Here is a 24,003-nt window from a genome sequence, read left to right as displayed (position 1 = left end):
AAAAACACAGTTTAGTAATACATTAAAATACATGGACAACAGAGTGAACCTATGTTAAAGGTGAGATAGTGGCAACATAGCGCCAAATTTTATTTAAAACATGACAAACAATGTTTTATTCAATTTTTACATTTTAATTTGCTGATAATTATTGATTATGTCATTATTTTAGGTAAATTTTTATGGGGGTATGTTTATCTTTATAGAAATATAAGTCGTAACCAAATATCTTTAAAGAAAAGAAAAGAAAAGAAAATTGGGGACGCAGCATTTGTCGCTTACATCCCAGAGCTTTGGAACCAACTGCCTGTAGATATCAGAGAAGCCACCTCACTAAATCTTTTTTAAAAGAAAACTAAAAACTAAACTCTTCACTTTAGCCTTTATATAGCTCTAACTTACACACTGCTACACCTCTTAAAAATGTTGTATTTTCCTTAATTGTGTGCATTTTATACCCTCTATTTTTAGCTTTATTTTTATTAATATTATCTTAATGGGTTGGTTTTCCATCTTATGTTATGCATTCTGTGCATTCTATTTTTATCCCTTTTTTTAACCTTACTTTTATTATTCTTATTATTATTGTTTTTATTATCAGGGGGTTTTACCCATGTGAAGATGCATTCCATGTATTCTATTCTGATCTTATCTTATTTTTCATGCAGGTTTTATTATGTCTTCATGTCTTCTGTCTTTTCATGCAAAGCACTTGGTGCATATAATTTATTTTGTTGTAAAGCACGTTGGGCTGCATTTCTTGCAGGAAAGGTGCTATACAAATAAAGTTTATCATTATTTAAAGGTTTTGCATTGATATTGTTTAAACTATGGAGAAGGGATGGGTATCTTAAACCAAATATCTTTAAAGAAAAGGTTTTGCATAACACTTTTTAACTGCTTTATTTTATCCATGAGGGTCTTTCAAAAACCTATCTACAAAAGAAATAAATAAAACATATTAATCAATCAAAAAATAACTCTGAGGAACCTTTCTGTGCAGACAACATTATTGTCTAATTTAACACATCTTCCAGAGAACAATGTCGCTCACGTGAACAATTGATTACGTAAAATTCTCCCATCATGCTCTGCGCGAGCGCTTCACAAAAAGCCCGATGACAAGACCGAGGAGGAGGAGGCTACCAGCCGAGGGGGGTAGCCGATTCCCGGAGAGGATTTTCTGTGCTCGTCGTCCGAATTATTAAATCGTGACGGCGGCGAATAAAAACAAAAAATAAAGCATCATAAAACATGGTGCTGACCCTCGGAGCAGATCTTCCGTCGGGCCTGTGAGTGTCGGCCGGTTCCCCCCGCCGCCTCTTCGGGGGATTCTGCTGTCTGAGTCCGTCCTGACCCGCGACACCGCCAGGCGATGACAGCGGCTACAGCCACTCCGCAGGTGATGAGAGACCGGCTGCTACAGGCCATCGACGGCCAGAGCAATGTGAGTATCACCGCTAGTTCCCAAAGGACGAACCGAGCGTGGAAAAGCAGACAACGAGGCCGAGTCGACTCAAAGTGGTCTCAGTCAGTGTATGGCGAGTTATTATTTACTTGCTAATTAGCTGCTAACATCACTACTTAGCTAAAGTAACTACTGCCAGGCATTCCTGCGCCCAGCTCACTGACTTCTGCCGGCTAATGTTGATGTAGCCAAGTTAGCTTATTTGTGTGCATTAAAACGCTTCCGGACTGGAGACTTGCTAAACTGAGCTACCAGGTTTGAAGTGTAAATCTGGAGGTAAGTGCCCTTTAGTGACAGACACGTAGATTAAGTGGGGTTTCACTAAGATCAGGGCTTTACAGAGATTAAATTGTCATCCCTGCCCTTACCTTAATGCAGCTGATGAGATCACAGCACTTTTTCTGGCAAGATCCATAGTACAGTCAATCTGGACAGCATCTGATAAAACTTTAACATTGTGGTAATGTTAAAAACTTTTGTGGGGTGCAGTTATTGCCAGTCATTGAAAAGTAGGGCTGTACCTGACTCAGATTATGCTTTATGCTAGTCAAATCAGATTTGCCAGTTCAATATGAACATTCGACAATTTAATTGTTTTCAATAGGAAATTTTCAAATATTAAATGGGCTCAGTGGGACATTCAGTGTGACAGCAGCATTCCTGTAGTATAATAAACAAGCTACCATTGCTAACAACAGATCACATATGTGCAGGTTTTTTTTGTCAACTAAATATCAAACAAAAGCCAGAGACTGTATCATATCAAGTTGCTGTGAGCTGTAAATTGAGTATCCCTTCACCTTAAGGTGCAATCTCCTCTTCTCCATGTCCACAACTGCTTGTACCAAAGAGTAACATAGAAGTCAAGAGCACTTACTCCACAGCAAAATCTGGGGACCAAAACGTACCCACATACACGGTGCACAGTACACTGCCTAGCAAAACAAATAAAAAAGTAAAAGACTGCTCGACTTGAGGCAGTCTCAGATGACTGAGGGTCACAGACTGATAATTTGAATCTCTGACTTTCAAGGGGCAGCCCTATTGAAAAGTACTTTCAATTCCTTTGAAATCTCATAAACTGGATTAACCTAGAGTTGTTAATTGCTAACTTGGAGTAATTCAAGTATGACCTTTTGTGATATAACGTGTACTGCACTACTGTGTTCAGGTTTAGGTGCATATCTTCAGTGTCCTTTTGAACATACAGACACTCTCAGCTGGTGTTACAGCCGGCTTATATTAAGTCCTTCAGGTTTCAAGTTTATTTCGTATATATAGTACTTTATAAAGCAAACCAGGTTTTGCACCAAAGTGCTTAACAAAGACATGCATATGTACTGTATAGGGTGATAGGAAATGCCTAATTTTGGAGATGGCTCTGAGTTGGAAGAAGCTGGATGTGACAACGAAATTTACCTGTCTTTTAAAACTCAGATCACCATCAAATAAAACACCCAGGTTCTTTGCATGTGGTCTTATATAGGTGGTCTGTATCATGATATATATTATAAAAATTTCCCTTTTGGGGCTAAACCAGAAAAATAAACTCCTGTCAAATCTTGGTTCTTAATTGCATCAGTGCAGAAACCCTAAAAAAAAAAGTCATTAGCAGTATTGCCATAAAGCAGTCCTCATTGGTTTTCATCAATGTTTATGTGGTCCTTCTGTACCAGAGGTATTTAGGGGTTGCTAGCACAGTGAAATCTCTGATAGTGGACCAATCTATATATACACACACACATATATATATATATATATATATATTTATATATATATATATATAAAAACATATCACCCAATCTTGACCAAGGTGGAGCACGCCTAGATTTAAGCGAATGGGCCGCGATTGGCCAGCACTGTTCTTGATCTTTCTTTCAGATCTGACTACTTCTCTTGTGGGATAAAATGGTACATTTGCATGCAGTCTCAGTTTGTCATATTGAGCCTGAAACCAGTTGGAGTACAAAGTGTCCTCACATACAGGTGCACATTTGAAAGTCTATTCAAATGATGCCTTGACCTTTTAAGAGCCCCTCTGTCTCTCTCTGTTCCTTCCATACTGGGCCTGTAAGGTTCTGAATGACTAATTGCAACATCTACATACAAACAGTTATACTTAGATGCTGTTGTTGTAATGCTGACAACACAATTGATGTTTCAGGATTTTGATTTATAAACCTTTGTGTCTTTCAGCAGATATGCAACATGGTGGTGGTTATGGAGGTGATCTCCTTTTTGGAGAAATATCCTATCACCAAAGAGGCACTGGAGGTGAGTTACGTTCAGACCTACAGTATGTGAATTCAAAATAAAATGCAGTTGAATTCCAGTCAAATCATAGCTGCTGTTAAACACCGATCTTATTTTCTCAAAGGAAACCCGTCTTGGCAAGCTCATCAACGATATCCGTAAGAAAACCAAGAATGAGGACCTTGCAAAAAGGGCCAAGAAGCTCCTGCGGAACTGGCAGAAGCTAATTGAGCCAGGAAAGGGTGAGGTGTTGTCCAAAGGACACACTGGTGCATCATGGTCTTCCAATGGAGGTGCTCATCCCTGTATCTCAGCTCCAGCTGCCACCACACCATCAGGTAAAACAGGTCCAGAGTTGAAGAACAGAAATGACTTCAACAACTGCTACTCTCCGAGGATGGAGAAACCAAGCAACAGGAAACGAAAGGGTGACCAGAAGGAAGTCCAGCTCCTGCCAGCCAAGATATCCAAAACAACTCTTAATGATAAAATTCAAAACTCCAAACAGCTGCCAACCAATGGAACTGGTGGTAGCTCTGAAATTTTTACAGATAATCGCGCACATCAGCCTTTAGATGGGGAGATTTCTGAGCCTTTGGACAACGACAGACTAAATAAAATCCCAGTCAATGCTGTAAAACCTCATCCAAGTGCCCCGGGATACATCAAGCCTCTTAGCACCTCTTCTATGCTAAAAGCATCAGTTCAGCAGCAGCAAGCCAGACAGGAGCAAGCTGTCTCTGGGGGGCAGTGTCGACCCAGAAGCCCACGCTGTTCCTTGCACAGTCCTCAAACTCCAAAGCAGGAAGCTGGTGTCAAACAAACTGCATCACAAGCACAGGGTCTCTCTACCCCCAGTGTGAGGCCTGGGTTGGTGGACACCTCCGGCCTGGGGCCTTCCACTCAGCATTTCAATGGTTGTGTTCAGGGTTTGCACACAGACACGTCAGACTTGGATTCTCATAGCAGGCCTTGCAGTATGTCTCTTTACAAGTCATATGCCTCCTCCTGCAGTGATGTGGTCACATTGGAAGATGGTGCTGTTAGCAATACAGAGAAAAGGAAAAGACAGAAATACAGGCCTAAGGACCATGTGGAAAATTTAGATGGACAGACTGTAGAAGATGGCACAAAACCAGTCAGGTTAAAAGACAGGAAACTGACTTTTGACCCTGTAACAGGACAGATCAAATCCTCCTTTCATAAGGAGCATTGCCAGGAAGGGGAAGTCAGATTGGGCCACAGATCTGAATCTCAGTGGTCAGAACAACAGAAGCAGAATCCACCGGTTCCTCCCAGTCCCTTCCAGCAGACAGACTGGAAAGAGCTGTCGAGGAGTGAAATCATCCAATCGTACCTTAGCCAGCAAAGCAACGCACTGACATCGTCGGGCGCCCACACTCCTGGTGCACACTTTTTCATGACAGAGTTCTTGAAAAAAGAGGAACACCGAAGTACAGATGTCAAGAAAACGCACGTGTTGGCTCCAGAACTCCCAGCCAGTGATTTACCGGGGATTAGCAGAGAGGTCATCAATGAAGACCTGAACAGATTACACACACAACAGTGGTCTGGGGTTAACGGTTGCTACGACACAAAGGGTACTTGGTATGACTGGACGGAGTGCATCTCCTTAGATCCGCATGGAGATGAGAGCCGGTTGAACATACTGCCGTACGTCTGTCTGGATTGAAACTGATGTCAGGTTTCTGAATTGGAAGTTGCAGGCTGCCTTCATCTTAAAGCAGAGCAACTCTGCATGTGTGAAGGCACTTTATCTAAGTGTAAGCTGCTGTTTTGCACCTTTGGTGAAAATGGAGTCAACGTGCTGCCTGCTTGAGTGTGTGTGGAGCACAGGGGGTGTGTAATCAGTGTTTTTATGAAATTTTTGAACATTGAAGACAGCAAGGAAAGACGCTATGCATTATCTGAAATTGTTTGTGTTCAGTAAATGTACAGATGAGTTCTCAATACCTGCCATTCTTTGTATGGGAAAAGACATTTTGTCTTATGTTGTCCACATGCCTCGTGGATGTGGCTTTTCTGCATTCATACACATTTATTCCACAGTGCAGTATTTTTTTTTTCCTTTTAAAAAAAAAGTGATTATATCAGCTTTATCACCTTTAAATAGAGTGATGAGCTACATAATTTTGATGGGATTTGTTCATGCATCTTTAACAAGGCTGTTAAAATGTAATTTAATGCTATTTTCAAGTAACCACCATCATTAGCATTGGCATTAATGATCACTTGCTGTGAAACAGATTCATAAACAGCTGTTGCTTCATTTCACAACTGTCTTGTGCATTTCGCAGAAATAATAACTGACAAATCAGCTTTAAAACATTTGAATACGTCTCTTGTGTTGTGAGGTTTGACTGCTGTTAAATAAAGTGACCTGAAACTGCCAGATGTGACTGCAGTTTGGGGTGAGAGAAAGAAAGGCTTGTATTGGGGTTGACAATGTACACTGAATAAGAAATGTGGCTGTCATGTACAATATTTATTTACATTTTCATTTTAAGATTTATATACATGTTCCGACCACTAAATAATTTGTTACATTTCTTTATTCAGAATTAGTTCAGTGATGCAACAGCGACAGTCCAACCTTTTCCTGCTGATACACCAGCCTACCTTACACAGGAAAACTCTCCAAAATGAAACATTTTGATAATGTGAACTAGTTTATTTTATACTTGCCTTTTCCCTTTACTGTGTATTTAGGCTGTAAAATATGAATTGAAATGGCAGAGCAGATTATGCTACAAGCTTGCATCTTTGTACTGTCAGGAAGAACTGAGATTTAAATTGACATGCTGGATAAAGTACTTAATATCATTCCTTTAGATATTGTTTGCCTTATGGAAACCTGTGTTTTCCCTAAAGACAGAGCCTTAGTGAATGTACAGAAATTAGCCTTTTGTGTTCAGTGGAATGCAGAAGAGAACATATTTGCTACTTTGTCCTTTAAGTGGACATGTTGATATGTGTTAATAAAAAAAATGAAGGAATTGTGATTGTCTTCTCTTTAAATGTTCTATACTGGCTTCTTGCAAGTACTCATATTGATTTTAATGGAAAATGAATTCTGACAGTGCAGCACTTGTGTTGGCATCACTTTGAAGTGAATTTTGATTGTCAGAATACTCTGAATTGTCGTTACATGTGAGAAAACGGAACTATTCCTGATACAAGATTTGATATTTTTCCTCTGTAACTGCACTTGGCTTTGATTCAGTTAATCGTGTAGTTCAATAGAGAAATGATTGGCAGTTATAACTGATTTGTTCTTATTTTTCAAGCAAGCTTATTGCTTGCAAAACATTTTCCACATCTCAATTATGAATATTTGCTGCCTTTCTTTGTACGGTCAGTGGTCTTATTTGATGATAAACTCCTAATCTTTGGGTTCTGTACTGTTCATACAAATCAAGCAATTTGACATTGGGAAAATTGTTCTGAGGATAATTTCAATACCGAAGATCAAATAAAAAGCAAATAGAAAAAATAAAATTAAAATAATAAAAAGATGACCTCACATTACTCAAGTCAAAACAATGGGTTGATGATTTAAAAGAAGTCAGTGATTCTGCAAGTTAAATCGAACAATTAAAATAATATAAAAAGGAAAGAAAAGAACGAAAATGACAACATGAGAAGATTATTGACAAAAATATTAATCAAATAAGAAATGCTAAAAATAAAACAGTCAGCTATAATTGAAAAAAACAAACTAAAAAGATAAGGTGTAAGATGAATTTGAAAAAAACATCACTTAGTCTGTATCCTTATGATTATGTATATTAACAAAATGGCGAAGTAAAAAAAAAATCAGGAAAGGGATATTTAGAATTTTTAAAAATGCTGGAGCTTTTTGAAAATGCGAAAATTTGATAGTTATTTATTTTGGCTATTTATTCATATTATTAGTTTTTTCATGATGTGTTTCTGTTTGTTTAATTCTAAACACTTAGGTGTTTTCATCTATATTGGTGAATTTATAGGTTGAATCACTATTAATAAAACTAGAGCAATACCGATATATTCAAATTCCCAAATCATGCATTTTAACCCTTAGAGACGGTTGTAATATTACACACACTCTGTCGCTCTGCCTGCAAAATGCGCTTTTCAAATTCAAGCTTGAAAAAAATATGACACATTAACATGAGTTTCTACTTTCAATAAGTTTATTTTTTTAACCAACATCAGTCCTAATCATAAATACCAAGTACAATTTCAACCCTTTAAATGGCAGTTTTTGTCATGATGCTGCTATGCTTTAGATGAATGACTATACTACATGCAAAGTAGATTTAAAAAAAAAAAAAAATTATCACAGCCTAAGATATGTCAATGATTAGCAGCAACATTGATTGTGACACTGCACCTAGTGGAAATTTCTCCATATGCCACATGTGGTAAAAAATGATGTAATCAGGTGGAAAATAGTAAAAATTGCAAATTCCGAGACAAAATCCCAGAATGATACCCAGAAATATTGCAACACATGTTTTGGTGACTGTGGGATCAAAATTGCATTTTGAAATTTTTTGAATTTCAATTGCATTGTTTGAATTGGTTTCAATGGGACAGTGTTTGCACTGAACAGTATGACTGTAACATTTTTGTTTACGCAGTGTATTTCAGACTTATTGTAGGAGCTGAGCTTGAACTTCAAAGAGTAAACAAATTTACATAATCTTGCCAAAATGTATGCGGTGTGCATGAACACAACAATTATTTTTAAAAAATGAAGAATGAAAATTATGTAAAATGCGCCAAACAGTTAAGTGCAGCTCCATTTTTAAACCGCATGTCCGTGAATGTCTTTTATTTTGAAACCAGTGACCGGAAGCTGTGCGTGCCCTCCATCACCGGAGCTCTGACGGCGGAGCAGCGCTTCCCTCCCCCGATTCAGCCAGACACACACCGCCGATGACTCGTCACTCCGCGCTGGAAGATGGCTACGGCGGACCGGCCCCCTGTTAGGGAAGGGATCCGGATAATTTTCCTGTGTGTGGGCTGGTACACGGTCAGCTCGGGGGGCAACATCGTGAACAAAATTATCCTAAATGGATTCCCGTACCCGGTCACGGTCTCTCTGTTTCATATTATCTCTATCGTCGTCTTCCTCCCGCCGCTGTTGCGGGCATGGGGAGTCCCCAAAACAGAACTGCCGAGCAGGTACTACCGGTGGTACATACTGCCTCTAGCTTTCGGAAAATACTTTGCATCCGTGTCGGCACACTTCAGCATATGGAAAGTACCCGTTTCATATGCGCACACGGGTGAGTACAGCGGATTTGGGTTAATTTGGGTACTAGCACGAGGCCACCTGGGTAACTTGATGATGTGTCTGTTACCGTCAGCTGATGTTAGCTTCGCGGCTAACGCAGGACAACTCGGCGACACCGACATTGAACCAGCCTGTGGGCCCTGGGTTAGTTTGGCGTTATGGAGGTCGTGAACTGAAGGGCTTTTATAAATGTATTAAGTTACTGTGGGTCCGCTGACTACAAATTGGTCAGCTTTAGGCTCCATTTAAGAAAACTAACCCGCTACTGTTAGCTTGGTAGCCAACTTAATTAAGGCGACGTCAGGGGGGGAGGGTCCATCACTGAACCTGCTCCGTGTTGCTTCTCTAACTTTGATCTCAGACTTTAAATCACATCACAGCTCCCTGTGTGACTCATTTTTTCCCTGAGAAACACTGTTTTCTTCATTATTAGGTTACCAGCTGTGAAATTAAATAACGCTAACTGACTGTCGTATGTAAGTTACACTCAGTTGCCACTTTAGCAGGTATACTTTCAGTATTGTGTAAAAGTATTAAACCACCTCTAATTTTATTTATGAAAGGCAATAATGATCATACATATTTATTTCTCAGTAGTCTCTTGAAACAGAGATCCAATCCAAAAATTAGAGGAAATAAGTATACAGCACTAAAACTCAAATATTTCAGAATAAAATAACTGATGTAGGCTGAAGTTGCAAGTATTTAGTGTGACTTCCGTTTCCACTTAGCAAGTCTTAATCTCTCTTGGCCAGACAATGTAAGATTTACACAAGGTTACATTCAAGGCATGCCCAAAACTCAATATTGATTGATTAAGCTATCTTTTGTTATGGTTTTATGATTCATGTTTACACTATTTATGGACTTAAGTCTTAAAAGGCCATTTTGTTCTGACTTCTTTGGTGTTTTAATGCATGGTGCACGTTCTCTTCATTCTATCTATCTATCTACATAAGTGTACAAAGAAGAGTTTTAGAAAGTCAGATCTCGTCAAAGGCTACAGTGAACAGATGTAGTTTTTTTGCTTTCTTTTAAAATTATTTTTGTGAGCTTGCTTCTCCATGTACATAGTGTGTTCCATAGCTTTGGCACGTAATTGACAAAAGGCTGCATCCCCAATTTTCTTTTGAGTGTCCAATAAACCAGCAGCAGATGATGACAGTGTTTGTGAAGGTGCATAGTTGACAAGGGAGATAGCGTTGTTGCTTGGTCCAAGGCTATTTAGAGCTTTGTGTACAAGGAGGAGGATCTTAAAAAACAAAGATGTCAGTCAGGATGCCCCCAGTTGGGAGAAGTAGGTTGGAGTCTGACATGGATCTAAGCAATTTACTGTTGCTGAGGGGTAAAGAACATTTATTAGTAAAATAAGGAAACATCCTCCAAAATTACCATAAGGGTGTCTAGGGTATATAGGGTAAAACATTTTTTTTAACCTTAACAGCCTTCATGACAGTAGGATTTATGGTAGAGCTGTTGTTAAGACTCCTTTAAATTTCTTCTGACTGAAACCTGTGTTTAAAACAGTCCTCCCAACATCTACTGATCTCTCTGAACTTGTCTTAGAAGTCAGTAAACTTAAAATGGCACATTTTTGCAGGTTATGACGTCCTGTTAACCACTTACTTCCAAGTATTTATTGCAGTGCTGTTGCATTAGGTCAAATAAAGTGGCAACTCAGTGTTTAGTAAAGCCCAGGTGAGAAAGTTTTAAGCAGCACCTCTTTTACAACAATTTAAAGTCTTCTTATGGCCTTTGTACATAATTTAGGAGCCATTGCTGCCATATTGATATAGTGTTATTGCTTTTGTCTTTGTGGGTGATACTCTCAACTGGTTTTACTTGCTAAAACATGTAGATATATTCCATCAGTTTCCATCAGTATTTGTGAAGCCACTCACAGCGAGTTAGCTTTGCCAGTAAAAATGTACTCTCAGTTGTGGGTCTAACGCAACAATCCTGTAATTCGTCCTGCCGTCCTGGTCTTATTGTTCAGATTTAGTTGAGACTGCTTTAAGGAAGAGTCAATTCAACTTTGATTATTTTGTGGTGCAGTTAAACTTTATTGTATTATTGGAGTATTGGTGAGAGGGGGGTTTCTCATGTGAATTGAACTCTCATTGATAGAAATCAAGTGGAGAAAATAACACAACCATCTAATCACAGTGTCCAAAATGACCATAAAGGTGAATCATTACCACTTGTATTTACTGCATCATTTTAGCTAGATGTACCAAATAAACAGGTAACTGAGAGAATTATAAAATCATGATATGAATAGTCCTCCTAACCCTTTAATAGTTTGTCCTAACTTTAATTTGAAGTACACAGACTGTAAAAGAAACTATTCTTTGCCTGTTTTGACCTCCATCAAGCTATTTCAAGGAACTGTGATGGTCCATGGACACACTTAAGAGTAACACCTGCCATGTCCGTTAAATCTCTCAGTCTCTCTTTTAAGTATATATGTTGCTTTACTTTAACTGGTCTGTTGTTGTGGATGGTTGTTTCAACAGTGCTGGATAGTTTTGATGACTTTTTGTAGTCTAACTTTAGCACATTTATTAAAAGGGTTGGGGTCAAATCTTGCGTAAAACTCTAATTGTTGGTAACACACACCAGTATAAAACTGGTTGTACGCCACTCAGTGACGCAGTACAATCAAGATGTGTTTGACACACCCCTGGCTCTGATGTAGGAATACTGTATGATTTGTACTCTCTACCTGCTGCTGTTAATTGGCAAGTAAACAAACTGATTGTTATACCTTCCAAGCTGACAGTGTACTTTTTTTTTCTTCCACAGTCAAAGCCACAATGCCAATATGGGTTGTTCTGTTATCAAGAATTATCATGAGGGAGAAGCAAACCACAAAGGTGAGTAGGTTAAGACAAACAAGGCACAAGGCGTGCTCTGTTTGAGACTCGGCAGTGGTGATGTGGCACAGTCCTGCGCCTGTACGGCATCTCGTATTACGGCCCTATGCGGGGGCTTTTGTCCCTGAAGTTAAAAAGATTTTCTGTGGGAGAGGGGTCGGAGGTCAGAGAGGGAAACTTTTTATTTACATCAGCCGTCCAAATTCACCTGTTGAATCCTCAAATTCACTCACAACTTTTCATATAACAGGTGCCACCTGGGTTTGTGTTCATGTATGACTTTGAAAGGTTGATTTAATTCATGCAAAGTATTTTGGTGTGGAAAAGCTCATGTGGTTGAACATTTCCAGAGCAGGGAGCAGAGTACTATAAAGGAAAACAATCTCAAATTTTGTGGCTCAAAGGTGTAATGTGTTTAGAGGACAAAACACCTGTTGAGTGCACACACTACTTGTTAAAAATAAATCCAAGAGCCTAGGAAAACACAGGAGGGATTTATTTATACTAGATGTTTACACTAGATCAAGAAACGGGATTACGTATATCCCGGAGAACAAATACAAGTATTACGTCAGCATGATATTAAACACAACTTATTCACACATAAAACAAAACCTCTAAGTATTTCTGTTTTTCTTTAATCACAATTTTATTCACAACAGTTTGTGAAATAACATGATCATGCGGCTGCATACAAATTAGCTCAAAGTTTACCATTTTCTATGTTAATCAATCTGTTGGTCTATGAAATGTAAAAAAAAAATAATAGTTTTTTAAAAAAAGGCCACAATCCTACACACTGGACTTAATTTTCAGTCAATGACAGATTGATCACTAGACGAATCGTTTCAGCTCCACAGTTACTACTCAGCCATAAACACCCTGGCTCATCTTGGCTTGTTCGCTCTGTAGATGAACCAAAACATAAATTGAAACCTTGCAACGTCTAAATTAGTCTCGATACGCCTCCCTCCATATATATTATACAAAGCATAACAGAGCGCTATGCAAAATACTGTATTATACAAAACCATTCAAGGGGAAATATCTATTGTCTCCATGCACAGTTACCTTTTCATCTGTCCAACTAAAAATTGTCATCTGCTTTACTTGCCAAAATGTAGCTCAGTCTTAGTAGAGTGTACTTTGCACTTGTTGTTTTGTTAGACAAATCAAATCTCAGTGAAGATTTTTTTTAAGTCAATATCTGTCATTTCTTAGTGTGAAAGAATCAGGATTGGAGGCCAAAATATTGGTTTACAACATATGACTATTTGGGATAATGCATATTAATTTCTCATCCTGATAGTGGGACATTTTACAGTCCAGGTTTGCCAGATTTAAATAACGAGACCTTTGTGTCTAACATTAGCTTGTCATGTTTACTTTTACAGTTGACAGTTCAGTAGTCAGACAGGCTGGGTCCACAGGGAATGTAGGTGTTAATGACGTGTGACTGTGTGTGTGCAGAGATCCTGTTTGTGAAACAGCAGGCCTTACTGTACTGCACCCAAGAACTTCAGGTTGTTTGAAACACATAAGATGCACACTCTATGAAGGAAATAAGTTTTTACTGTCTATACAAATAAACACAGAGCAGATAATACACGGGATATAAACAGACAAGAACATTACAATACAAACAACGTGCCCGGGTTATTTAAGGCAAAACATCTGAAAGAATGAAAAAAACCTTAATTGAAATACCTCAGTTTATTGTTTACACTTGACTCAGCTTTGTTCAAACACAGACTATAGAACATATACTCCATGGCTTCTTTAGTAACACTTGAACAACAGTGTAAAAAAACAAGTGCACTTTATGGTAGAACAGTTGTATTGAACAGCATTATAATGCACAAGTGTGCCGAATAAAGTGGAGACAGTAGTTCTAAAAAGAAGTTATGATTTACCAGAACCCTCTTCAAATGCACTTGAATGAATCGCCAGCTTTTCCCTTTTCTTGCAGAAAGCCTTCAGGATGAATGAAAATCATGAAACTCGAAATGGGGACGGATACGTAGGCCTCTGCCAAAATAGATGAAGTCTCTCTTAATTTATTAGGGTTTCAACAAAACAGCATGTTCAGTGTGTTAGCAGAAGATAATTTTGTTCCCCTGGAGCTGCGCTGGATACATCCTGTTGAAATGTTTAATCATCAACCAACAAATTAAGAGAGCTGGCTTATGAGCACAGTGTACAGTTTTGGCGTTGAGCCAATTAAATGCACACAGTCCACCCGCAATGGGAACTCCTTCCTGTTTTACCTTTTCTTTTACAACCTCTTCTAACTACTGCTCTTTGAGTTTTTCGTTTTTGTTGCTTATGTTTCTGTGTTTTATTTTATTTTTTGCACGTATGAGAAAGAGCTGCAAAGATAAGTTAATTGAAAGAAAATTAATTGGCAACTATTTTGATTGTTGATTAAACGTTTCAGTCATTAATAGGCAATACGATATGCAGTTTCAGCCTTAGTATAATGCAATTTACGTGGACAGTTAAGCTGAGGGCAGCTGGATCTTCTGATGGCAGTAAACTGGAATTGCACAATAATCACTGTGTGCAGTGTTTTCTCAGTTTTACTCTATGTTTGGATTAGGGGAGGAGAGTGGGTGTGCAAGTGGGTTTCATAAGAACTGCATGTCTCTATCATTTCTCATGATCCAACATGATCAAATGATCCATTTCAAGATGCAAATGAAGAGGTCGTTTCAGTCCATGTGGTGTTGTCTCCAACGGGGTGATCTCAGATAAATGAAAGTATGCCCAGCTGCAGCTAAAGGCGTGACAATGTTTTCTCATCATTTTAACATCCTTTTAGAGTTTTGTGCTTTGTGCAGTTTTGCAGAGTTTACAGCAAAAGTATTATTAAGTTATTTATTTTGGGTTTCTTCGGGAGGTTAAATTGTGTCTGTGCATTTGATTTTAGGCTTAGAGGATTGTTGGAAACGTTACCTTACATTTTTTTTGTGCAAAAACTCATTTTAGTGCTCTTACTAGCCTGTCAACGTGACTGTGGTAATGAAACAGGGTTCACTGTGCAGCTTTCAGCAGCATGTGGCTAAATCAGGAGCCTCAGTTCAAGGACAAAGAACTTTCAGGGGAAAAGAGGCTCAGAGACTCTGACTGATGAAGACACAGTGGTGTTGAAATGTTTGTTTGTTCAGTTAAACGTCTCAAATCAATCTGTGCTTGAGTCCTTTCCTCTTCTGTACTCAGATGATTTGTTGATGTTTTAGCAATGCTTAACTTTGCTCGCTAAACAAATGAGAGGCAGCATCAGGCCAATCAGATTCTTACTCATTTTAGTACTTATCCAACTAGCAATTACTTTCATTAAAGATTAATTATATTATTTTCTTTAGTGATTGTTTTGTCTATAAACAGGAAAAAATGTCTGTTACAATTTCCTGTAGCCCGCTGTAGTGTTTTCATAATGCTTTTACTTAGTTTAACCAACAGTCCAAAATCCAGAGATTTGAGTCACATGGGAAACACTCATTGATGCAGCAGCTTTGCTGCACTGGTTATAAACTGCTATAGTGTTGTTTTTCTTGGTTTCTGCTGACTCTGTCTTGTGTCTCTGTGTGGTCTTTATCATAGGTGTACATATCGCTCATCCCCATCATCGGAGGAGTGCTGCTGGCCACAGCGACTGAGCTGTCCTTTGATCTCTCAGGACTAATCAGCGCCCTGGCTGCCACGCTCTGCTTCTCTCTGCAAAACATCTTCTCCAAAAAGGTAACTCGTTTTTCTCCTGCCTCACGATGAGCAGGGTGGTAGAGGGGGGTTGTAAAAATGCGATTAGAAAAGAGAAGTGGTTTTGCGTTGAAAAAAATCAGGAAGAGCAACTGGATTTCACAAATGGCCACTAAAGTAACTATAATCACCAACGTGTGTTTTTCCTTTCAGCTTTAGGCACGGTGTATCTAATTGTTGCTGTCATGGTTAATTATTGTGTTCATAAATACAAATGTACTTGTATGTGCAAGGACTGTGACGGTATGAATTTTTTATTCTTGCTGATATTAAAAAGCAACATACGTTTTTAGAATCTATGATGATCTGGTCACACCTCTCACACAGAATGTGAAAAGTGGTCAGTTTTTGCAAATTTAGTGTAATAGACTGTAATTTTTGTTACAACTTCAGTAATATCTGCTGTCTTGCATTCAACTCAGAGTCTCTGTCTTTGCGATCTGTGGCTCAGCAACCGTCAGTGTCGAGAGGCTGTTACTCGTGATGTGTAACTACTCAGATGTGTACATTGGGCGGGGACAATGAGCAAGGCTGCAGTAGTGACTGCAGACAGAGAGTATGCATCAGAGCCAAAACAGTGCATTTTTAGAAGCAATTGTTAAATCAGCCAAAAAAAATGACCTCACCACTGTGATTGTGTCATATATTCATATATATATATTATATATATATATTCATACACCGAAGGTGGCAACTTCAGGCTTAGTGTCTTGCCTAAGGACACTCAGTACACAAACAGGAGGAGTTTGGGATTTAAATTACGACCTGCTCTACCTTCCTCTATCTACCTTGTCATGATGACAGGTCTAAAATCACCATATATGTATGCTTCAGGCAGTGGGAAGTTTGTGTTGTTTAGATCCCTTTAAACTTACATTGAGCTTTGATATCGTAAACGGTATTACATGTTCATTTAAGAATAACTGGAGAAGTCAGTCAACACACAAAGGAGGGGAAGGAGGACTGAAGGGGGAATCAATCCTCTTCATACTGAATTTAGGTGAATCCAGTCACAAGATGGTTGATGTACTGATAAACCACAACGATGCAATGAACATATTCTCTCAAAAGCATCAAAATGAAACAGTAAAAATTGAAATATTTCCATCTCTGACTGCTACATTTTCATGCAAATCATACCCACAATTTCACTGGGATTTTCTTTTTTTACCACAAGTTCAGCTTTTGGCAACTCCACAACAAAATCATCAGGTTTTGGACACAATTATTAGAGTTTAAAACAAATGAGGAAACTTAAACCAAGGTTTAAAATGACTCCACTCTCACCAAACAGGCTTTTTTTTTTAAGGTTTCAAGGGATGCGCTATTGTTTTTAAGGAGCAGAGACCGTGTCCAATCCCCATGTCATGTGTATTTTTTTTTTTTTAGCAGAAGTAGAATCAGTGTCTTGATATCACTTAAAAAATTATTTTACTTTGATTTGATTTGATCATGTTCAAATGTGTAGAGGACAACAGAAGGTATCGAAACAGGGAAAGAGCCAAGACTTTACATCACTCTCTGCCTGGTTTCTGATTCCTTTTTGGTCTGTAACTGACCTATTTTTCCTTTTTTAAAGGTGTTGCGGGACACAAGAGTCCACCACTTGAGACTGCTAAACGTCCTGGGCTTCAATGCAGTTATCTTCATGCTGCCCACCTGGGTTCTGGTGGATCTCTCTGTGTTTCTTGTTAATGGAGACCTGGTAAGTAGCAGCAAAAGTTGTTTTATTTTTGGTAGCTTCCAGCAGCATCTGGCTTAACGTGGCCTGACCTCACTGCTCTCCTCACAGACGGACATCTCAGGATGGACGAGTACCTTCATCCTCCTGCTCATCAGCGGTTTTTGCAACTTTGCTCAGAACGTCATCGCCTTCAGCGTACTGAACCTTGTCAGCCCACTCAGCTACGCCGTCGCCAACGCCACCAAGAGGATCATGGTCATTAGCATCTCACTGCTAATGCTGCGCAATCCGGTCACCCTCACAAACGTCCTGGGTATGATGACAGCCATAGTCGGGGTCTTCCTCTACAACAAGGTGAGTCACCACGACGAATTGGATGGAAGAGCGAGAGGACAAAAAACAATTAAACCTTCGATTGATCCTTTTTTTATTGAAAACTCTTCATCAGCCAATTACACCAGCGCTGATGTTCATTTGACAAGCTAAAATCAGAAGATACTGGTCCAATTTATGGGTGTTTGCAAACACTGATTCATCCTGCAGTCTATACTTGTTATTTTTTTAAAAAGTTCTGCTTTGGCTTTATTTTATGGTAAGAATAAAATAATAATAATGCATTCTTTTCAATGGCAACCAGCTGCCACTATGTGCTCTATATAAAGTGTGCAGTCTATATGTGCTTTGCCAGCGTTTTTTTACATTTACAGTTGCACTCTGCTAAATCATAAAATGCTTGGTACTCTGCCTAAAAGCAACTTTCTATTTCTGTAATTCTCCATCCAACTTGTGTCTGTATTCCACTGACGTTAATGTAAATAGTAAAGTCAAGTTACACTTTGTTTATCCTTTTTGTGGGCATGTTTGACCCACGCAAACTATTAAGAATAATTGGGGAGCCACAATGCGATGCCAGGGAACCAGCTCCAAAGACACTCATTGATTTCAATCCATTTGCCCTTCTCCTCGCCAACAGGCCAAGTATGACGCTAACAAAGAGAAGAAGCTGCTGCCAAGCACCAAGCAGGACCTGATGTCCTTTGACAACCCGGCGCTGGAGAAGATCCAGGCCAACGGGTCAGTGCCTTTCTCCCACGGCTCAGAGCAGCAGCACAGCTGGAACAACGTGCTGACCGACCACTTCCAGTACAGCCGGCAGGCCTACACGACAAACTACAGCAGCAACCACCAGTACGTGGTGTAAAGGAGGAATCTGTCCTCGCTCTGGGTGGCCGTCATAGACATTGCTGTGTGTAGCCGCCCCCCAGCAGCGGGACGCAGCCTCGCTCCAAACATGAGACTGAAGGCAAGTGCTGTTTGTTGTGGATAAGAAGAATGAGATGGCCAGTGACGGGACCTCTCCCACGCTCCTCCCTGTCTGAACTTTTCTTTCTGACGGCTTTGCTGTGTGTCATATATTTATTTGTTTGGTACAGACTGTACGGGATGGTCTGAGAGGAAACAAAACTTAAATCAACGGTTGTCAGACATTTTGGTGACGGATTGAGGCATGTTGTCCAGATACAGAATTGTGCACAGCAGGTGGACACGTAAAAGGTAGTTCATGAATAATTTGCACCTCACTGTCTAGAAGTGTCTGAAAGAGTTCTGTTTTCACAGCCAGCCATAATATCTTTGGGTTTTTTTCTTCACTTTTAGAGGGAAGGATGTCAGCTGTAATTATTTAATATGAACAGTCATGTTTATATTTGTAACAGACACATCTCAGTGGAAGGTCTTAAAGGTATACTATGCAGGATTTTCCAAAAAGCAATGTATAGACTCAAACATAAGTAAGTGTATTTACCTGCAGAGACTCTGCCCTTTGCCTGTACTTTCTTGTTTTCTCCTTATTAGGCTGTGTTAGGGATGTTCCTGGGCAGTGTGCAGGTGAGACCAGGACTTTATAAATAGGAAGTTACGGAAATGCCGCACACAGTACCTGAAAAAACGCAAGTATAACGAGCAGAAAAGCTTAGCAGTTACAAACAGTAACTGGCAATTCCTGCATAGTATACCATTCACATTTAGGTTTTAAACTAAATTGGCTACTTTAGTTCAAAGCACCGCTGCAGACTCTGTCTGGTGTCAGTGTTAAGTGTAGATATGAAACTGACTGCACTCACGAAATTACCAGTGCCTGATGAAGAAAAATGACTAAATAAAAAAAATTCAAAAATCCGTTCATTATGTCTGCAAGAAACTGATGGTCATAAAAGTTTTGCTCAGTCAGTTCAGTAAAAATTCACACCTACTGTCAGCAAGTGTTTAGATGCCACAATCAGAGACAAACACCTAAACACACTCAAAGCCGCCTTGTCTTTAACCTGAGATAATCTTTCAGAGTGAGACCAGTTCTGTCACCCAGAACAGTCAGTGACCTCCCACAGACCTTCCCCAAAATAATAAATAAGTTTGTTCGTCATGAAGCGTAAATGTAAAAAGTTCAATTAGATTTACCAAAACAAAGCATCTTTTCTGTTTACACGCTGTAAGGATGCTAATGTTTCATCATTCTTAGGGGTTCTAACCATGTAAACTATAATAGAGATGCTAAAATGAATTCTTTTGCTGTAATAGTTTGAATCGATTAAAAACAATGCATAGTTCTGTTTTAAATTGATGATTGGTATTTATTGATCTGCAAAGCTTCTCAGGCAGAGTGAGATTTTGTCTCATGTCAGACGATTTTTGTCAGCCTGAACCAAAGCTGCTCTGTCGCGATTATGTTTTTTAAACAGAGGCGCGGTTTGAGTTTGCACATCATGAAACATCTAAATGTGTTATGCAGGTTGTGACTGTCAAATGACTTTGAAGACCTGGTGTTTTAATTTAAAGCATTATTTGTAAAATTGGTGTCAGACAGTCACCGGACATATTCAAAATGAGACATGCATGAAATCACTGGTTTGATGTGCGCATTTAAAGATTCAACTGTAACTTTAGCTGGACAGAGGTCTGATTAGTGTTATTCATTGACAATGTTTGCAACTAATCATTTATTAATGAAAAGCCTTTTTTTACTGTTTGAAGAACAGTTTAATTTCGTAAAAACCAGTCACTTGTTTTTCTCCTTGCAGGATCTTAGATGCACACTGAGCATCTCACTGCAGCAATATGATGTTTTAATGCTTTTTATGTTTTTTTTGATGATGCACATGTGTCAGCATCTAAAATCAAAATATTTCTGCTCATTTATTTTGTAGAGTCAATGCACGTTAATTGCATTTTTGTAAAAGTGCCAGTTGTAGCCCGTGAGCTTGTTTTATTTCAGTTGTAGCCCCTGGTAGATGTGGATATGGGAATAATGTGGTTATATTCTAATAATATGGTTTGTAGGGTACAGTGTTTGTCTTCTGTGACAAATTAAAAACACTGTCACAGTATTTAGTCTGGAGAAACCCCCCAAAAGAGCTCTGTGGGGTTGGTGCGCTCTGGGCTTCCCACAGACAAACTAGTATCAATAATTGTCCAGTTTTTGATTTTTTTTTATAGAAAACCAGCTCTTAGTGTTGAGATAGTTTGTAGCTGACGTAGTTTTTGGGATCCTGGGAACCTGCAGCTGCTCTGTTTTTCTTCAGCAGGGAGGGAAGTCTCCACCTTCTGTGTTACACTGATCAACCAGAAAACACCTGTTTGATGTCATGTAATGGATTTCAGCAGTCTGGGAGAAAATACTACTTTATTTAAATGTGTTTTTCTGTTATGACTGCTGCTGTAGTTCTTAGTGTGTTGACAATGTTACACTTTGAGGCTGTACTTTGTGGTGGTGTACTGCGTTAGATTGAAACTTAGTACAAATATCAGACATTCATTCATTTTATCACCACAAACTGCAGCCTCAAAAGATCACAATATTGAGAACCTCAGAGTCAGCATCGATTAAAATGATAGATTTCATAAAGGTAGTTTTTATGTTCTGTTTTTAGTCAACCTTAAAACTTCACCAACATTCTCTATATTAACACTAAATTATAATCTAATACAAGTTGCTCATAATGCCCAAACAGTGGAGAATTTACACCCATCTCTGCAGCTCTATGTGTTTGGTTTTACGGTGGCACATTTGTAGTTAAATATTTATGATCTCATCAACTCCTGCAAGCAGCAGTTTCAGGCACCTGGAATAAACCACATATATACTAACTTCCCAACATCAAACAGCAGACACATTCACTAAATGGCTACAGAGCAAAGTGGACCATGTAACAGCTAAAGCACCAGATAATTATAAAATCAGTGAAGACCCAAACGGAGCTTAAAGATGAGATATAATTCATTCAGATATCATTCAAATACTTTCAGAAACAATCAAAATAAGGCAAGCTTCTTAACTCTGTATTTCAATATAAGCCTTTATGACAAAAAAAAAAAAAATGCTTTTTCTGCATGTCAAAATGGTGCAATAGATAAAATGTGACATATCATGCACCCCTACATGATTAGATATATGAAGAACAGGAAAGTCCATCAACCAGTTCTGGGGAGCAACTTTTAAGAAATTATCTACAGCTGAGAAATGTGTTCACATGATAAACAGCAGTGTGACATCGACAATATCCAAACAAGACAATTCAAAGAGAAACAGCACAATCCTTTCATAAAGAATGTAATACTCACATGCAACCTGCAGAAAGAAATAAGTCACATCTGAACCCTTTGTCTCACTGTGGCTCATGTTTTAAGACTCTTTGATTTCTTCATGTTTTTTTCTTCCTCATGTTGCCAAAAGCCATTTGCAATAAGTATAAACTCTGTATGCTAATGCACGACAGGATGGAGGCCTTGTTTGCAGGTGGACAAGATGTAAAAGTTCATAAACTACATGTTGTAGTTAATGAACTTCCTTGTGATTTTGTTTTTCCGTGTCATGCTGGCTGTTTGTTTTCGCACAGTGAGCGAACTGGGAGAATACTGTTAATTTGGATGTTGGGTCACTCCTGTAAAGCTTTTAACTGGGATTTAAATGTCAGTGAATGAAGAGAGGGGAACATACCTTGTAAAACTTATTGTTTTTGTGCATTTGACTGATCTGGAGGTGGACTTTTTACTTAAATGACGTTTATAGATTTTTATTTATGGTGTTAAGGTACAAACGTGTACAGAGGTGCAGCTATGCACAGTCTTGTCTGCTTATATGTTTAGTAAATGCTATTTTTAAATGTTGAGGGAATGGGGGGAATAAATGCATTATGGATTACTGAACATATTGAATGCCTTTGTTAATACATAATAATAAGAATTTTATGCTGTTGTGTAAACTTTGCAGAAAAGAGGGAAATTTGACAACTCAAAGAGTATTGTCAGCCACACTTTGAATGATAATAATTTTACATGTTGCATTAGCACCATACTGTGTGTGTAATTTAAGGAGAACAGGTGTTAAATGTTGCACCTGTAGCCTTCAGGTTCAAAAACCAAGAACAAATTTGCTCTTTTCTGCCTGGCATCAAAGTAACAAGAGTCCTGTTTTCCAGCTGAAACTGGTTCATCTCAAAGGTGAACATCACTGTCAAGATGGTCAGGATGTGGAAGAATAACGTGGAGGCAAACGTCCTCACTCGGAGTGTAGCTTTAATGAATTAACTGTGGTTTGTGATCAGAGTTGAGTATTTTGAAAGCTCACGAAGCTGAAGAAGGCAAAGCCAAAGATAAAAAGTCTTGTAGATGATAAACCTAATATATATTCATCAGGCTCTTGGAAACAAGACTACTTTTTCTTTTGTAGTTGGAGCCACCTGGTGGCCAAAAAAGATTTAATGCAGCATCAATTTCATCCTTTGAAACCTGGATAGACATCCGTTTTCTTGTGCTCCGTCCAGATAACTTCCACAAACATTAAAATCTTTCAAACCTAGGTAAATTGGTTGATTTCTTTCCAAAACATGAAAAAAGGACATGAGCAACTTTCTCAAAAAAATTGCCGCAAATTGCAAGAGATCAGCAAAAGGTGACCTGAAAATTTGCTTTAAATAAGCAAAAATAGGGAAACTGTCCATAATACTATAATAACAATTATTGTAACTTTATATATATACAATTGTCTTACTTTTTTCTTTACATCTTTAATTTTTCAGCTTATTTCCTTGTTTGTTTTTATTTAATTTTTCTTTTTTCCTTTTTTTTTCCTTCAGGTAATTTTCTTGTATCTTTTTTTTTTTTGGTGTTATTTCTTGTTAAGGTGCTCATCATCTTTCCATGTTCTTGAAAGAAAGAAAGTTAATTTGCTCTGGTTTCAAGGGGTTAAATAATAAGCGTTTTTTTGAGAGTTTTATGGATTTCATGTACACTCGATCAGTTTTTTTTGTACACAATATTCCTGAAGAAATCACCTTTTTATTCTCTTGTTTTTATAAACAGAGGCTGTCGTGCGTCAGTTCTCGGCCTCTTCATGGCAGACATCTTGACAGGTCAGAGTGGGAGAAGCACAGGTGCATTTAATTACATTAATAATGGCTGCATTCCACTTAGGTGAGGCCCTGGTATTGTGCATGCTGACTCACTGGAGTAGCTTACCAGGACGCTAAATGTAACTGAGCCATCGTTCATGTTATCGTTTCACCTGAGCTTTTCCCACAATGACTAGTCAAAATGTCTGCTGTGGAAAAGTCTCCTGTTCAGAGAAAGAAATCTGCAGGAGTTTCTGTGAGGAACATCATGT

General features: G+C 38.6%; 2 protein-coding genes across 3 annotated transcripts; both read left to right on the top strand.

Moving 5' to 3' along the window:
* The first annotated feature begins 1,132 nt into the window (after nucleotides 1–1,132).
* On the top strand, nucleotides 1,133–6,738 carry LOC121941307 (mediator of RNA polymerase II transcription subunit 26-like). 2 transcript variants are annotated; one of them, XM_042484075.1, is made up of 3 exons: nucleotides 1,133–1,447; nucleotides 3,668–3,742; nucleotides 3,846–6,738. In XM_042484075.1, exons 1-3 carry the CDS (start codon nucleotides 1,376–1,378, stop codon nucleotides 5,412–5,414), a joined length of 1,716 nt encoding a protein of 571 aa, XP_042340009.1. In that variant the 5' UTR covers nucleotides 1,133–1,375; the 3' UTR covers nucleotides 5,415–6,738. The 2 variants fall into 2 exon arrangements, with proteins under 2 accessions (XP_042340009.1, XP_042340008.1); XM_042484074.1 differs by having other exon boundaries at nucleotides 3,665–3,742.
* Nucleotides 6,739–8,620: 1,882 nt separating this feature from the next.
* Nucleotides 8,621–22,547, top strand: slc35e1 (solute carrier family 35 member E1). Its single transcript, XM_042515513.1, has 6 exons — nucleotides 8,621–9,018; nucleotides 11,832–11,902; nucleotides 15,506–15,643; nucleotides 17,241–17,366; nucleotides 17,454–17,699; nucleotides 18,319–22,547. Exons 1-6 carry the CDS (start codon nucleotides 8,691–8,693, stop codon nucleotides 18,544–18,546), a joined length of 1,137 nt encoding a protein of 378 aa, XP_042371447.1. The 5' UTR covers nucleotides 8,621–8,690; the 3' UTR covers nucleotides 18,547–22,547.
* Nucleotides 22,548–24,003: the final 1,456 nt, after the last annotated feature.

The sequence above is a fragment of the Plectropomus leopardus genome, chromosome 3 (genome assembly GCF_008729295.1).
Source record: "Plectropomus leopardus isolate mb chromosome 3, YSFRI_Pleo_2.0, whole genome shotgun sequence".
NCBI classification, from domain to species: Eukaryota; Metazoa; Chordata; class Actinopteri; order Perciformes; family Serranidae; genus Plectropomus; species Plectropomus leopardus.
The sequence above is the reverse complement of the archived record's forward strand: the minus strand, read 5'-3'. Positions and strand labels throughout refer to the sequence as shown.